The following is a 17,996-nucleotide window of genomic DNA, read 5'->3' on the forward strand; positions in this document are numbered from 1 at the left end:
TTAAAGAAAAGGAAAAAGGAACTAGAGAGGAGAACTTACTCAGATCACGAAGATAGCATTGCCACCCATAGAGAACTAATGAGAAGAAGCAACCATCTCCATCAAACCCATATCTTTTTTCCCACTAAAAGAAGCTTGACCAGTCAAGCAATCCACCTTGAAGTTATTATCAATAATATTACAGTAGTTATCCATGGAAGGCAAAGCATTGGATTATCCATCCAACAGAAAAGAATGGTAAATGTCAGAAGAGAAATGGGTTATTGGAAGCTCTTTATTTGGGGCATTTATGAACATGTTAGTGTCAACAACCATATCATTAAGCAGCTGATCATCACCATTGGTGTTGTTGAGTAATCCGAGCGGATTTAAGGCAGAAACACTCTTAGAATGATTATTTTGAGCTATTTTTGCCTCAATTGAAGCCTTGGAATTGTTTTTATCATTCAGAGGCTGGTCATTTTTGGTACCGAAGAAATTTATCATGAAGTTCAGTTCGTCGTCGAATGTTTTGTTCATAAACTGTGGAGAGTCATCAATGGAAGACTCAGATAAGTCCCCGAGAGGAGCAAAATGGGTTGAGAAGTCTTCAGTGACGGTGGAGCCAGTGGTGGTGGCGGCCCTATTAGATGGATTCATGCTTTTGATGTAGTCTTGGAGTATGGAGGGTTGAGATTGAGACTTCCAATTCTGGCTGCCTTGTGGTTTCTTGATGTTATTCCTTTTTGAATTTTGCTTTCTTTTGGTGGCGTTCCAGTGATTCTTTATTGAATTTTCGGTTCTTCCCGGTATTCTCTTGGCAATTTCTGCCCATCTGTTGCCAACTTTCTTATGAGCTTCAACCAATATGCTCTCTTCTTCTTCAGTCCAAATATCTTTCTGATAAAAAAAAAAAAAACAAGGGCTCCACATTGTGTATTATAAACAATGCAATATACATAGGGGAAAATTAAAAATAAAATAAAATAACAAAAAAAGGTACCAAACTCTAATAAGAATTTCAATAATGCTATGTGCACTATAGACAAAAATTCATAGAAAGGTATATAGAAAAATCAATATTACACTTTGCTGTAAAGAAAAGTGATATTTTTATAAAATTTTTGTACAAAATTCTTGATTAGAATAATGTGGTAGTGGCATTTTTAAAAGTATAAGTTAAGTTGATGAATTTTTTGTTTTAAAATGATAAAATTAAAATTTATCACATCATTTTACATTTATTTATTTTGCTGTGTAGCATTACAAGAACTTATCTATGAAAACATTAAATGTGAACCTTTTTATAACAAAATTGATGCTTTGAGGGAGAAAAGGTTCCAAAATCACATAAAAGTGAACACTGAGAAATAGTGGGTGCAAGAAGGAATTTGAGAGGGTATAAACAGACAATGGACTGACCTATAAGTTTTGCATGTCAAAGTGCTCATATGAAAGACAATCCCTAGGCCCTTGTCTCACGAGGAATTATATTAATTTCCAAGTACACATATAGCGTAGCTTTGTATATTTAAAAAACAACAATATTACGAACTCAAAAAAAAAAAGTTAATGGTTGAAATTTATTTTACTCATGTATTCACATTTCATCAATTTAATCTCCACAATATATATATACATTTGTAATAAATTATGATTTGATAAGGATGAGTTCATAGCATTTTTATTTAAATAATCATAAAATTCTAAACATAAACCAACATGTCTAGACGGTTAGATGAAAGAAGAAATGTCACTAACTTTTGCGGATTAAAATTAAAAAAAAAAATGGAAGGATAGATGTCAGATGGTGTGAACAGCACTAAACTCACCATAAGATCTGCATGTCAAGCCCATGACTTGTAAAACAAAACCCTAATCCACTTTTTGAATGAAACTTTTCACTAATTACCAAATATAAAATATCAAAAGAAAACTCATGAAGAGATGAACGGACAAATCACCCTGATGAAATTTTGGCAATCTAAATCCTATATCTCTAACTTTTAAGATATAAAATTAAATAATTAAAAAAAAGAAAAAGAGTTGAGAATAAGAAATTAAACCAGATAAGGCATCCTAGGGTTTTCTCTATTGACTATTTGAAAAATATCACACAAACCCAAACCAAATCTCAGTTCTTAGATATCTGTCATAGATTTTTATGAGAAATCTAACACAATTGTTTGATGATTAGTTTTGCAAAAAGTAAAGCAAATTTTAACAAAAACCAAACCACACTCAGTGATTCTGACAAAACCTCAAATTAGGAAAAGGGTGAGGAAAAAAGACCTTGATATCAGGGCGCAAATGATTGTGCCACCGCTCCCGGCATTGTTTTCCGGCCCTGCCAACCATATTCTCTGCTATCTGAGCCCATTTTCTCACTCCATGCCGCGTCACTAAATTGAGCAGTTTCCTTCACAAAAACAAAATAAGAGAAATCTTCAATATCAACTGCACTTTCATGTAAAGAGTAGACATATGTGGGTTTCGTATAAGTAATACGGTCATATATGGGCTGATATTGGACAATATCGATTGATATATCATTATCAGAAGATAGATATTTAAAACACTAGGATGTATGAGACTTAAAGAAGGGTAAAAAATAAAAATTATGTGTTATATCACCTATCTTCTTCATCTGTCCATTGCCCTTTGATCAGAGTAGTTGTAGAAGAGCCACATTTTGCTCTCTTTGCCACTCCTTTACAATTCCTTTCTTTTGATTTGGCATCTTCACTCAAACCCATATTAGGATCTATCTCATATGTCCATTTAAGAGTCTCACTATCATGGAAAAGCCCATCTATGAAGCTCTTCTTCGGAAAACTTGGCCCCAAAAAGTTGCTTGAGTAGCCACCAATTGCACCACCAGAAGAAGAAAAACCTCCATACACGCTTGCCGGAACAAACAATCCTTGGTTGTGCACATTGTTTTGAGTTTGTTGCTGAGAGAAATGGTTGTTCTTGCTTGACAAGAACCTCTCTATGGCTGTTAATGGAGGACTAGGTCTATATAAAGAAGGGTTGTTTTGTAAATTCACATACCCAAAACCACCACCACCACCACCTTCCATGAAAGAGAGGCTTGAAGGAGACTAAAAACAAGAAAAGAAAGAATTGTTTTCAAGCAACAAGATTGCTTCTAGAATTGCTTTGATTTAGGGAAGGTGTTTTTTTGTGTTTTTGCTTCTCTCTACTTGTAAAGACACAAGAGCTGGGCAAAGAGAGATTATAGTAAAAAGCCTTGTTTGGAGCTACTAGAAGGGTTGGAAACCGTTGATCTGAGGGTTCATCCAAAGGCTAAGATTCAGAGGTGATTGTAACTCCTCAGCTTCTCTTCTTAGACAAAAGTAGAAAAATAGTGGTGGAGAGATTAGTGGGTTGGTCATTAACCCTCAGTAATGAATCATTTTTGCTAAATTAAGATTACACTATTATGTTTGAATATATGGAAAGTTTGTGTCTTGTTACAATTAGGGAAAATTTGAATCCAATGTAAATTTTTATAAAAAAAAAAATTACAAATAATTGGTAAATTATATATATATTAATAATTATAATTATAATTTTTTTCATGATTCTGTAATAATTTTTTAATAGGACCATTTATAATTATTCACTGCCATTGTTTGGCCACCCCTCAAGGAAATTACTTTGTTATCCACTACGACATATAAGAGTTTTGGAAATCAAATGTTTTGGTTTCTAAAATTAAAAATTTTGTTACAAAAGACATTTAGGGACTAATTTCTATCATCATGAAGATAGTCGCTAAAAGGTCGTCATGAAAACTCAAAAATAAGGCTTTTAGCGACAAAATTTTGAAAATGTCATTAATAAATAGATTTTTTTGGACAAAATAATTTGGTCTCAAAATGCTTTATTTTTTGAAACAAAAAATTTGGTCTCAAATAGATAATAATTTATCACTAATGTTCAATTTTCGTTATTAAAAATATAATGGCGACATTTTTCACAATAAAAATATTTAATTCTTAAAATATAATTTTACCCTTAAATTTTAATCCCCAAAACCTTAATTTTTTGTAATGACCGTTTTATTAACAAACTATTGTGCATCAAAGAAAGGGTGCTTTAGGGCACTAAATGCCATTCAACTTGAAGGGAGGTACTATTGATTAGAAATGATGGCTGCCCAAGTCAATTTGGTGATAAAATTAGGAGAAATTACCCCTTACTAGTAATTTGACAGTGGTAGAGTTAATTACCCCTTTTGTAATAAGCCTGATTTCTGCCTAGATTCTTGCTTCAGTGAACACCTTTATTTACAGACTTTGTCTTAAAAAATTCTTTGGTTTTCAACCTACCCCTGCAATCTACATTAAATGTAGCAATGATCCGAACTTTCATTTTTATTTCATTTTAGAACCCTTTCTTAGTCTCCACCGATTGAATATCCTTATCCAGCTCTTTGACCCGATCCATCATTAGGTAGCATCTTTTTAGAGCTAGCTGAAGGTCAAGGTTATACTTGAGTGGCCCTTTTTTCTCTTCCACTTCCCTGGGGATTAACCCTAATTAATCTCTGTAATTTCAATTAACTTTTTGACCTTAAATTTATAATTTTATTTTAATTTGGTCTAATTAATTACAATTCTTAATATTTTTTTATGAAAAATATGTATATAAATAGCTAGTGTTATATTTTTTACAGTAAAACTATAAATTTACTAAATTCAGTGAGTTAACTTCAACTAATCCAGTAATTGTTTTCTATCAAAAAAATTAACGGCATTATCAATTGGACTAAATTAATACAAAATTTAAAATTTATAGTCAAAATTAAGTCAATTGAAAGTGGAGAGACCAAAATGACATAAAGAGCAAAATGTCTAAACAACCGATGTAATTTGCCCTAATTATTAATATTGATAAATTTATCACTAATTTATAATTATTTTTCAAGTTTTATCTTAATCTAAAATTCTCCCATAAAATTATAACTACTGAGAGGGACGGAATAGGAGAGAACTTATTATGGTCATGCAATTAATTGCTTGGATGACTGCTTTATGCTTTCCTTGGGGAGGTAACGCTCTCTTTCATCGTTGATTTAGGATTTGTTTGAAAATTTGACTATTTTATTTGATATTTTTGACTATTTTATTTGATATTTTTGACTATTTTAATCTGTCTAAAAAAATTGAGTTTGAGATAATTTTTAGTTTTTTAATTTTTTTTTTTTTTTGTAATTTATTTGATGATTGTAAGAAAAAAAAATGAAATAATCATGATTGAATATAACATTTTATTTTATTAGTTATTTTAACTTTTTTGTCTTTATTGACTATTTTAACCAAAAACTTGTGTCCCAAACACTCCCTCAATTTGAATTCTAATGTCCACCTCAAAATAATTCTCATATTAGTACTAATAGGGGTGTTAAAAAAATTGGTGAAACAGGTAAACTGATCCAGTCTAGTCCAAACTATCGATTTAGTATAGTTTTTATTGATTTTGATTCTAGTTCTAGTTTTGAAAATGATGGAATTATTCAAATCAATCTGATTCTCGATTCGAAAGCTTTGGTTGTGGCTCCAAACTGAATTGTGATATATTTATTTTTTTCACAATAACTTTCTATTGTCTTATTTTGCTGTGTTTTTAAATTAGTATTAAAATTAGATTCAATGAATCGTTAATGAATTATGGCCTTTGTTTGGGAATAAGGATTTTTAATCAAAACGTCAAAAAAATACTACAAATTATCAAATCATTATTTCTATTCTTTTTTTTTTTTTTGCACATTATTCCATTAAAAGTTAAAAATAACTAAAAAATTAATTTCCAATCGAGCCTTAATTAGATAATTTGACAATACTTGAAATAGAAAGCGTAATCAACCGTAAATAATTCAATAAACTCAATAAAGATCTAGGTTTGTTTGGAAATTGATTTTTTTTTTTCGAATAAATTTTCAACATTTTACAAAATACATGTATAGAGTTAATTTTTATAGTGAATTTTTTTTTTTATTTTGACTAAACGCCGTAAGAGCATCTCTGCCATTTAAATTTTTTTTCGTCAAATTTGAATAAAAATTTAAATAAAAATTTCATTTGATATCACTCATTTTAACAAAAAATTTTGAATTTTTATCAAAACACCAATCGACCGAGAGGATGTCTGGCCGATCGACTGGTTTGGTGTAAATTGACCACAACCTGCATAATAATTTTGCAAGGAAGAGGTTATGTCCAGGACGACATCCGACCCAACAATCACCTACAAATTTGATGGAACACTCCAAGCATCCTTAATTTGATAAAAATTTTAAGACATCATTAATTTGATATTGGTTTGATATTAAGATTGGAGCACCAAAATTATTATTTTTTTCCATCAACAAATTTAAATTTGATGAAAGAAAAATGTAAGCGTAGAAGCTCTAACCGAACTTGACCAAGCACTCGTTTGGCAAACAAAATTTTGGGGGTAAAATGCTATTTTAATCACAAAAGACAAAATAAGTTAAAAAATCAATAAGATAAAATGTCATATCCAAATCATAATCATTTCATTTTTTTCTCACAAAGTCAAAAAAATTAAAAAATCTACCTCAAACGAAATCTTTTAACCTAAACTAAAATAGTCACAAAAAAAATTAAAAAGTCAAAAAATCAATCAACGTCCCAATTGAACCCTAAGGCTCCGTTTGTTTTGGGGTGTAATGGATGAGAGGACATTACGATGGATGTGGGGTTATTTAGTGTTGTGTTTGTTTGTAGTTGGGGAATAGATTAGGATGGAGGAAGGGATTAAGATGGAGGTTGGAAGGGGGATTGAGATGGGGGAGATGGAGGTAATATTACAAAAATAGTGAAGAGGTTAAATTTTTTTTTATTTTTTACATATTGAAATTTTTTTTAATTTTTTATATTTTTTTATTTGTTTTATTATTTTATATAAAAATAATTTAATAATTCCTACACTAACAACTATCATCAAAACAAATATAATTTTACTTAATCCCCTCACTATCAATCCCATCACTACTAATTCTCTCATTATGAATCCCCTCCATCCTATCTCTGAAAATAAACAGACCTAAACGAGTTCAAATCTATTTACACTACACATTGGCGAAGCACACTTAGGGGTGCAACTCGGGCGGGCTCAACCCGAGCAACCCGAGCCCAGCTCGAGTTTTTTTAAGACTTGGGAAACTATATCTTGTAATCTGGACGGGTCTGGGTAGATTTTTGATGCCTGAATTGTAATTTGGGTCGAGCTTGGGCAAAATCAATGGCCAACCCGAACAACCCGAACCCAAATTGAATTTAATATATTATATAAATTATATAATATATATAAATTAAATAATCGAGTTATTCATAATTTTTATTTTTTGTTTTTTTGTTTTTTTTGTTAAATTTTCACTGTTGAATTAGCATCTTGTTTGACTATTTAAACTAGCAGCCAGTTATGATTTTTTCAATTCTTGGGCCCCTTTCAAATGGAAATTATTTTAAGTAAGATTATTAAATAGTAAAAAATAATAGGAAAAAGAAAACTAAAAGTACGATATACTAAATTCTTAAGCAAGAAGTGATAAAAATGTGTTGATAATTGGTCTACTTACAGGTTTCTGGACTTGTAAATTTTGAGCAATGCGGACTAAACCGAGTTCAAAATACAAAACTTAGTCTAGGCTTGGACAGCAATACTCGGGTTTATGATCGGACTTGAACGAACTTAAACACTGCCAAATATAATTGGAATTGGACTTAAATAAACCCCGAACGCCCGAGTTGCACCTGAGCACAATTGATAAGGTTACATTTTTCCCGCTAAAAACATCTCTCTCTCTCTCGACATTTGCCCCCTTTTTCTTTTGTTTTTGGTACCAAACCAACACATTTTAACAACTCTGTTCTCTCTCTGAGTTGAGTCACAGATTTGTAAGAGTTTGACCTCTTCGATCTCTCAATCATGCCGAGCATCATCAGCAATGAACTCAAGATACCAAATCCATCAAGATCAGCGACATCAGAGCCAATGGCGACTCCACTCTTCGGAAGCGAAGATTGAGATCCGATTCGGCTGCAGAAGACGGAACAAAGTCTAAATCTCCTCGTCGATGCATCAATGGCGGCCTCAATTGCACTGAAAATGTGAGTCTGAAAGTACTTCGATTTGCATCTGTTGATATTCTGCCATTGATGGTGATAGTGTTGGAGCTTCTTACATTTTTATGTTTTTTTTTTCTCCAGGGAATTATTGAAAAAGAATCGGGTGATAATAAGGTTGTCAAATCTCGCGAATTGCTGGTGAAAAAATTGTATGATGATTTTATTGACAAACCAAAGTGGAATCCAAGAGGCAAGTTTGAGCAATTAAACAATTTTATAGGTTGTGGAGCAATTAAACAAGTTTGGGCAATTGGCACGAAATTTAAAATGTGGAGTTTAAATTAATAAAATTAAAATTACGAGAACTAAAATGAAATTTCCCTCAAATTAGAGGATTAATGATATATTTGACGTTGGAATAACTATTAACCATTATGAAATTAAATCCATCTTTCTCTTTCATCAAATCGTCAAAAAATCTAGATGTAAGGTTCAAAAGACACAATGCATTTGTACTCACCGCCGCAAGTGTGTATAGGTATAAATATATATATATATATATATATATGGACACATACGGTTGTGTGCAGCGAAGATGAGAAGAAAAGGGTTTTGGAGTTCTGTAAACAATGCATAGAGCAAGAGAAAGCAGGGAGTTTGTACGTGTGTGGATGTCCAGGGACTGGGAAATCGCTGATGGAAAGAGTTAAAGACTCTCTGGTCGATTGGGCACAGGGGGTAAGCTGATTGCCCTTAATTGAATAAGCGTTTGGTTGAAAATGTTAATCTTGCTGCATTACCGGTTAATATTCAACAAACAAATTATCGGTCACTCCTTTGTTTGGAAATTGTTAAGGGAAAAGTTCAGAACATGTTTTAAGGATTCTATTGTTTGGCATCATTTCCATTGTTCTTGTTTTTGTCTTTGGTTTTCAATTTTTGTGTTTTTAGAAGTTTGAAAACACAATATTTTTCGTATCACTTTTATTTTAGTACAAATTTTTTGGGACCTTATGGAGCATATTTCAATTTTTCCTCAAACATGAGTTGTCTTTCAGATTTTTTTTTTTTTTTTTGGCTTGCCAAAACAATTTTAATATGGATGCTGCTAATGACAGCTCAATAGGCTCTCAATAAGAGAAACAAAATGTCGAAAAAATTAGAATATCAATGTATTTTTTACACATCCCAAAGCATTTTCTCAAACCTGTTCTCAGTATGGCAGCATCACATCTGAGCGAATGTATGGGTTGGAAATTATGACTTTTATGTTTTATTTATCTGAAGTTGGCCTAAGAATTCTAGCTTTTTTTCCAAAAAGCAAGAAGAAAAAAAATGTAGGTACGAGGCTGTGAGAAATTATACATTTGCAGTTGCAATTACAAGTTGATAATTGAACAAGTTGCAACTTAATCATTTTCAGTATTTTCCTAGGAATCCAATGCCACTATTGTGACCTTTCTGCATTTAATGTTAACATATCTAAGTACTTCAATTGTGGAGATACCGCAATGTTCAAGGAATGTGTAAAAAAGTTCTTAAAATGCAATCTTTAAATTCTAAAACAGAATTTATTTGTTATTGACTTAAGACTGAATGCTATTCTCTTTATTAAAAAAAAAAAAATTAATTAAAATGGAATCTTCAAACTCTAAAACAGAATTTATTTATTTATTCATTTATTTGTTATTGACTCAACTCAAGACTGAATGCTATTCTCTTCCAACAGGCACTTCCGTACATTGTCTTTCAACCGCAAGCCCTGGAACTCTGTGCCAGAGTGAGTCACCCCCATTGATTTTTTCTGTGTTCTGATAAATAATGATTGCTTCTCTTTTCTTGACACATTGCTATTAATTTGGTAGTGGATCTGTATATGTAATATTACTTGAATGAATTCCCTTGACGTTAAGGATGCAGCCTCAATTTTCTATATTTCAAGTTAACAGTGAAACTTCAGCACCAAACACCATTATGTGTAATTGTCTCATGAGCAAAGAAATTGATTATCTTTTAAAACATGGCAGAAAGTTGCAGCTGCATCTGGAGATATGAGGAAAGCTCTGTGCATCTGCAGGTTGGCCTTTTATTGCCATAGTTACAGCACTTAATTAGTAGCATATGTTGAACTTGTATTGTATTCAAGATGATTGAAATTAGATTGGTAGAAAATGTGCTTAGAAGTAATCATCAAGAAGATGACAGTGTCATTGAAATAATGTTAAAAAAAAAGTTGACTTCTATAGAATTTTTTGGACTTAATGATTACTATACATGTACACCATCTGTGTGTGAGCAATGGGTGTAATAAGCTTAACACTCTTTCGGAATGTGTAAATAAGGATGTCTTCCATACTTATGTGCAGCTAAACAATTATCATGCATACAAGAGAGTAAACTTAGGGGCATAGTATGGGAATTTTTTAGATGTCAATGACCAACATTAGCCGTTTTTACTTACAAGGAACGCTATATCAATAAGATGATATGGATATATTACAATCCGGCAATGTTGATGTATCAATGGATATTATCTGCAGAAATCAATTGTACTTTTGAAAAGTGAAAATTTTAATTTAAAAGATTATAAGAACATTTTGAAAGTTTTAATGTAACAGACATTGTAACGCCCTGACCCTTTACACGTCATCGATACTGTCCGCTTTGGGTCACGCCCGCACGGATTTGTTCTTTCCAGTGGGTCACCCATCTAACCCTTTACACGTCATTGATACTGTCCGCTTTGGGTCACGCCCGCACGGATTTGTTCTTTCCAGTGGGTCGCCCATCCTAGAACTACTCCAGCCTAAGCACGCTTAACTGGGAAGTTCTAATAGGGATTTCACCACTTGGAAAAAGGCCTCGATGCTATATAAGGGTCTAGGTTTTTACTTTTATAGCTCAGGAACTCCCCCTCCATTCCCGATGTGGGACACCGGGGCCTTACAGACATATTTAAGTTTTGAAAATACAGACATCTACAAGTATATCGCTGATATTTAATTTGATGCTAATTTATATATGCCTGTGCAATTAATTACACCGATAACAATCTACTCTGCCCCTTCTCTCTCTTCTTTATGGGGCTTGGCTTCATTCAAGTGTGCATCCATGATGCTCTCCCTTGATCTCATTTTAAGCAGCACTAATGACTGAGAAATTAGATTCCACGAGAAATGTAGGAATTTGCTGTCTTTCTTGCATATATTACTATTGCTAAATCTTATTAACTGCAAGGTAGTCACTCGGCCCTGTGATAGGCTTTAAATTGTAAATGTAGTATCAGCAATATCTACAACCAATGATGTAGATGGCATATCTGTGATGAAAATGATGCTTTTGTTTTGACCAGGGTATAAACTGCAGTGTAATTACTTCGTCTTTTTTTCTTTTTTTTTTTCTGTTTCAGAAGTGCAATTGAGATGCTACAAGCAGAGCTGAGGGAATCTGCGTGCAATTTGGATTTCTCATTAGCAGAGAATGGGTACTCAAATCAACAGACAACTCCAGCTTGTGATTTAATAAAGCAAGGAATTGATATTGTAGGCACTTGCTATATATATCAACTTCATCCATTCCAAACATAAATAAGTTAAATTAATGATATAAAAACATGTTTTGTCAGTAACTGTTTGGCTCACTGTATAAAGTTTTTAAACTTTTAGTTAGCCCAGCTAAAAGCAATCAGATTCAGATATCCCTTTTTAAGAATTTCATATGTTAAAACTTTGATGTATTATTGATTGATTGTATTGATTGATCTGATACATTGATGTGTTATATTACAAAGCAGAGTAGCTCATTATATAGGAGAGGGTTTGGGTAGTAGGTGAGGAGTAGGTGAGGGTAAATTGGTGGTAGGTGTAGTAGGTGTGGTAGTAGGTGGTGGTAGGTGTAGGTAAATTCTAACAGATAGGCATAAGGAAATAAACATGAAAAATACCAATTTTATATATTCAAGCGGATTGATTGATTGATTGTATTGATTGATCTGATACATTGATGTGTTATATTACAAAGCAGAGTAGCTCATTATATAGGAGAGGGTTTGGGTAGTAGGTGAGGAGTAGGTGAGGGTAAATTGGTGGTAGGTGTAGTAGGTGTGGTAGTAGGTGGTGGTAGGTGTAGGTAAATTCTAACAGCCCCCCGCAAACTCAAGGAGGATAGAAACTAACCAACTTGAGTTTGGAGAGAGGAGTAAAACAAGAAAATACATAAAAATAAAAAAAAGATAGGAGACACTGTATGGTCGTGTCAGACCGTTGGTGATGGCACTGTATGGTGGTGTCATAACGTGGTAGAGGACACTGGATGGTGGTGTCATAACATTGTAGAGGACACTGTATGGTGGTGCCAAACCGATGTAGAAGACAGTTTATGGGGTCATGTCGGACCGTTGTAGCAGACAATGCTGTGACAGTTGTTGTGACAGTTTACGGAGTCTTGTTGGACCCTTGTAGAAACTAACTGGAATCAATGTCGGGACAGTTTACAGAGTCTTGTCGAACCCATAAAGGAGCTAACCGGAATCAATGTCGGGACAGTTTACAGAGTCTTGTCGGACCCTTGTAGAAACTAACCGGAATCTATGTCGGGACAGTTTACAGAGTCTTGTCGGACCCATAAAGGAGCTAACCGGAATCAATGTCGGGACAGTTTACAGAGTCTTGTCGGACCCTTGTAAAAGTTGCACCCTCAAAAGGTGTGCCCAATTTTTCAAAAGGCGTGCCATCAAAAGGCGTGCCCACTTTATCAAACGATGTGCCATGAAAAGGCGTGCCAGTTTGTCGGGCGTCAAGAGGCGCGCGATGCGCGTGGCTGCCTCGGCTATAAGACAGAGGCTGAGGCTGAGGCAAAAACACCTGTGAGAGATATTCTGAGAGAGATTTCTGAGAGAGATTCTGTATAACACTCTGTTGCCCAGAAAATGGCTTCGTCTTCGTCTTCCCGTGGACTGCTCACCCTCTTTCCTGACCTCAACGAGTCAACAAGAGAGATAACGGGTGCGGTGGCACTGGAACCTCAACCAAGCGCCCCGGAGTTTGCTCCGTTGAACTTTCCGATGCGGTCGGTGGAGCAAAGAATGGCAGTGCAGTCGGATGTGGAGGCCAATCAGTATACTTTGAAGTCATGCGTGGAAACCATGACTGCGGTCACAAATTTGTCGAACCGGCTGCAGAGTAGGACAAATGAGGTGCAGCAGTTAACCTCCCAGCTGGCTCTGCTCCAACGCATGTATAAGGATGCGCGAGCAGAGATAAGTGTGCTGAAAGCAGAAAATAAGGAGCTGAAGCGGAAGGCCACCGTGATGTGGCGATTTGGAGGTCCGCCATATGCTGCAGTGGAGGAGCAGGGGGGAGGCAACTTGCTTGGTAGTCTAGGAAACACGGAGGCAACACCGTCAAGGGCCGCTCAGGACGGGGGCAAAAAGAAGAGACCGGCGGAATAGGCGAAGAAGTGAGATCGGTTGGTGGCCGGCTGCAGAAAAGAAAACAAAGCTGTTGTTGTTTTTTTTTTTTTTTTTTTTTTTTTTTTTTTTTTTTTTGGTGTAAAATTATGATCGGGGTTAATCCCGGAGATGAATAAAATATGGGTGTTGTGCAAATTTGTAAATTGTTTGATTTTTTTTTTTTTTTTTTTTTTATGATGTCTGAGAGCATCAATGAAGGTTTAGAATAAAAAATAAAGTTTGATTAAAAAATAAAGTAGGCGGTGGATGGGTGTGATTAAATAAAGAAAAGTGAATTGGGATTAGTTTTAAAAGAAGGGAATAATAATAATAATAATAATAATAATAATAATAATAATAATAATAATAATATATGAATGGGAAAGCCTGGTGGGAGAGAGATGATTGGTCCCCCTGTTTTGTTTTCTCTTTGCTTCTTTATTCTCCTCAAGAGAGAGAGAGATGGTGAGGTCCCCTCTCGCCCGTCTGTACTGTCTTCTCCGATCTGCTTCAGAGCTTTGATTGCCGAAGAGGTATTCCCTCAGTCGAATCGCTAACAACGAGAGGAATCTCTGGCACCGACTCGATTCGGGGGCCGCGAGCCAGGACAAGGGAGGGAACGGCGGAGGCGGCGATGGCGGAGGTGACGTTGATGCGGCGGTGCCAGTGGCGCCAGATTTTCGTCGGAACGAACATGCGGCCGCCGCGTCACATGGGACTGCTGAAAGAGACCCGTGTTGCCCTGAAAGGGACCCACTGTTGCTGTTCATAGCATGAAGCAGTTGCCGGATCACGTGCTGCGGCTGGGGATGGCTCTGTTGCGGTAAGCCACTATTACCATTCAGTGACCGTTGATTCTCGGCGGCGGCGGTTGATTCGCCACGTGTCGCCACCGTCTCTGTCCGGTGAGCATTCTTGTGATGCCCTTGGTAAAAGCTCGAAAAGGACTGGTTGGCTATAGGAAATTCCCTTGTCCTTGTTTGGGTTGTCGAGCTTGAGATCGAAGTATATGGTGGTTAACGGCGGAGCACGGTGGTTGTTGTTGGTAAGGACTTGAGCCTGCGGAAGCGAGTCTCGAGGTGAGACGGAAGAACAGAGTCGGAAGTGAAACCAGAGCAGTTAATGGTGGCAACCTGTTCGAGAACAGAGTGATCCATTGCTTGACTGAGGAGCTCTTCTACTGCACACTCATCACTACTATCTGAAAGAAACGAGAAATCTGCCATTGCGCAGAGAGAGAAGGCAGGTGTAGAGGTCCGGCGGGCGGCCAAGGCGAGGCTGCCGCCCGCCGGTGAAGCAGAATTATTAGCTTCTTAACCTTGCTCTGATACCATGTTAAAACTTTGATGTATTATTGATTGATTGTATTGATTGATCTGATACATTGATGTGTTATATTACAAAGCAGAGTAACTCATTATATAGGAGAGGGTTTGGGTAGTAGGTGAGGAGTAGGTGAGGATAAATTGGTGGTAGGTGTAGTAGGTGTGGTAGTAGGTGGTGGTAGGTGTAGGTAAATTCTAACATCATATTTCTTACAAGTTTTGCTGCTTGTCACAGGTGAGGGTTGACCATATGGCCATTGCTTTGTCAAAGACCTATAGATCACCAATAATGGACACCGTACAATCTCTTCCACAACATCAACAGCTAAGTTTGTTCTGCTAACATGATTAATTAGTTGACTATTATGACTCGAAAGATGTGCATTTTATATTGACGGGTCTGTTTAAAGGAGTTTATTCATGACTCGAAGGACTTTATTTATGCTTTGATCTAATAAGATAATCTAGATACGATGTAATTGAAAATCTAGTGTCAACTGAATTCAGTTACTAAACTAGCATGTGTGCCCTATGATTGTAACATCACGAAAATTCATCCAAAACTGAGATCTGGTGAATTTTAAAAGTGATGATAATATGGGAGGTATGTACTTATTTCAAATGTTCCTCACTTTATATATATCAATCAAATGATGTTTATGTTTAGGCAACTCAACTTCCTGAAAGTTGTCTTTGATCTTGGCATGCCTTGTGATGTGTTTTATTGATGGCATCATAAAAAGCGTTATAAGTATTTTTGTGGAAACTTGCATAATACTATTGCAGCCCACTGTTCAGCTCTTAGAATTGGGGTCCACTGTCCAAAAGTCCAAACCAGTTTCGATAAATTGTAGCCTGTTAGCTTTTATGCTGTTTTCCTTCTTGCTCTTGCTTATCTATCTCTAGGAACATTATTCTGTTTTTTACGGTTTTTTCCTTGGCTTCAGATTATACTTTGTTCTGCTGTGAAGCTTTTCTGTGGGGGAAAGAAGGATACAACTATAGGCGAGGTATATTATCTGACATAGTGTTCAATAAGACTTCAGAAGAGTACATTGTACAACAGTTAATTGAGATTTGTAAGTTTTCTATATGAATGCAGCTCAGTAAATCATACGTAGACATCTGCAAATTAACATTAATCCCACCAGTCGGAATTATGGAACTTTCAAGCATGTGTAGAGTTCTAGGTGACCAGGTGAGCTTAATATGCTGCGTGTTCTGATTGAATTTATTTCTTTGGATATAATTTTCTATACAAGATTTAGATTGAGCACATGAAGCTTATTTCTCTATACGATACGATCCCCGTGAAATGGCAAGGTAAGATGCATGATTCAAAGTGCAGGGTCTTCTCAAACTTGGTCAATCTCGAGAAGATAAATTAAGAAGAGTAGCACTAAAAGTCGATATTGCAGGTATTAGAAAATAAATTTAAGCTTATTGTGTGTCAATATCTTTTGAAAGTTACTCTGGCATAGCTTCAATCTGCTTATTTACAATGAACTATTTTGTTTTTGCTAATTTTTATATAATCTGTTTGGCAGGGAATTCGTGCCTTTCGAAATTGCCTTAATGCTTGTCAGTAGGATATGGCCTTGTGATGTATGAAGCACGGACACGGACACGGACACACGCATACGGACACGGACACGGACAGGGGACACGACAATTTCTAAAAAAAAGGACACGGACACGGACACGGCAGGAGACACGGCAATTTTTTTAATATTTTTATAAATATTTTTATTTTAATACACATTAATTATTTTATTTATTTATTATATTTTTTAAATAATGTATTTTAATTAATTTTTTATTTTATTTTTCCTATGTGTTTATTTATTTTTATTTTTATTAATATGTATAAATATATATTATCTTATAATATGTATAAGACATTCTGAGTGAAAGCATGTTAAACTTAACTCACTCACTCTCTCTCTCTCTCTCTCTCTCTCATGTTTGCATTATTCTAGAAGGCTCCATTTTTGTTGCAGATAACAATGCTTTGGTGAGCACATATTATTTCACTCAGAGGTTGCAATGAATAAGCTTTAACCCATGGAATAATCAAAGAGCAAACTTGAAAGGGTAGGAGGGTGTTGCTGTCTGTTGCTAACATTTCAGTTATCTTAGTTTTTTAGAATTAAAAATATATATATATATATATATATATAGTTCAGAAATATTGAAGAATGGAATATATACAAAAAAAAAAAAAAAGCGAGGAGGATATTTGCATCACCCTATTCATATTTTCCACCCACTCTTTCAAAAGCAAGCTTGCGAAGAAAATTACAGTGTCACGGGTGTACATGATATTCCTAATTATATTAAATTAAATATTAAATGTGAACCTTTTTATAACAAAATTGATGCTTTGAGGGAGAAAAGGTTCCAAAATCACATGAAAGTGAACACTGAGAAAGAGTGGGTGCAAGGAGGAATTTGATAGGGTATAAACAGACAATGGACTGACCCTATAAGTTTTGCATGTCAAAGGGCTCATATGAAAGACAATCCCCAGCCCCTTGTCTCACGAGGAATTATATTAATTGCCAAGTAAACATATAACGTGGCTTTGTATATTTAAATAACAACAATATTATAAATTTATACTTATGAACTCAAATTTAACTCAAAAAAGAAAGCTAATAGTTGAAATTCATTTTACTCATGTATTCACATTTCATCAATTTAATCTCTACCACATATATATTTGTGATAAATTATAAGTTGATAAGAAAGGTTCATAGCATTTTTGTTTAAATAATCATCGAATTCTAAACATGAACCAACATGTCTAGATAGGTAGATGGAAGAAAAAATGTCACTAACTTTCGCGGATTAAAATTAAAAAAAAACAATGGAAGGAGTGATGTCAGAGGGTGTGAACAGCACCAAACTCACCATAAGATCTGCATGTCAAGCGCATGACATGTAAAACAAAACCCTAATCCACTTTTTGAATGAAACTTTTCATTAATTACCAAATATAAAATATCAAAAGAAAACTCATGAAGAGATGAACCGACAAATCACCTTGATGAAATTTTGGCAATCTAAATCGTATATCTCTAACTTTTAAGATATAAAATTAAATAATTAAAAAAAGAAAAAGAGTTGAGAATAGGAAAT

General features: G+C 34.8%; 2 protein-coding genes and 1 long non-coding RNA gene across 3 annotated transcripts; 1 reads left to right on the top strand and 2 right to left on the bottom strand.

Annotated features, from left to right (window-relative positions):
* Window positions 1-213: 213 nt before the first annotated feature.
* Window positions 214-3,062, bottom strand: LOC145821575 (transcription factor MYB119-like). Its single transcript, XM_082918103.1, has 3 exons — window positions 2,614-3,062; window positions 2,272-2,398; window positions 214-879 (listed from the first exon to the last, which is right to left on the bottom strand). The coding sequence occupies exons 1-3, from the start codon at window positions 3,060-3,062 to the stop codon at window positions 214-216; spliced, it is 1,242 nt and encodes a 413-aa protein (XP_082774229.1).
* A 4,678-nt stretch (window positions 3,063-7,740) lies between these two features.
* On the top strand, window positions 7,741-16,431 carry LOC114266705 (cell division control protein 6 homolog B-like). Its single transcript, XM_082918104.1, has 11 exons — window positions 7,741-8,123; window positions 8,223-8,609; window positions 8,672-8,819; window positions 9,811-9,861; window positions 10,109-10,158; window positions 11,491-11,623; window positions 15,091-15,177; window positions 15,800-15,865; window positions 15,958-16,053; window positions 16,204-16,273; window positions 16,403-16,431. The coding sequence occupies exons 3-11, from the start codon at window positions 8,778-8,780 to the stop codon at window positions 16,429-16,431; spliced, it is 624 nt and encodes a 207-aa protein (XP_082774230.1). The 5' UTR covers window positions 7,741-8,123; window positions 8,223-8,609; window positions 8,672-8,777.
* LOC145822579 (uncharacterized) lies at window positions 13,695-15,051 on the bottom strand. Its single transcript, XR_014364041.1, has 2 exons — window positions 14,664-15,051; window positions 13,695-14,589 (listed from the first exon to the last, which is right to left on the bottom strand). It is a non-coding gene; the product is annotated as an uncharacterized LOC145822579 (long non-coding RNA).
* Window positions 16,432-17,996: the final 1,565 nt, after the last annotated feature.

Source organism: Camellia sinensis, chromosome 3, assembly GCF_055761805.1.
Source record: "Camellia sinensis isolate YWXY chromosome 3, ASM5576180v1, whole genome shotgun sequence".
Taxonomy (NCBI): Eukaryota; Viridiplantae; Streptophyta; class Magnoliopsida; order Ericales; family Theaceae; genus Camellia; species Camellia sinensis.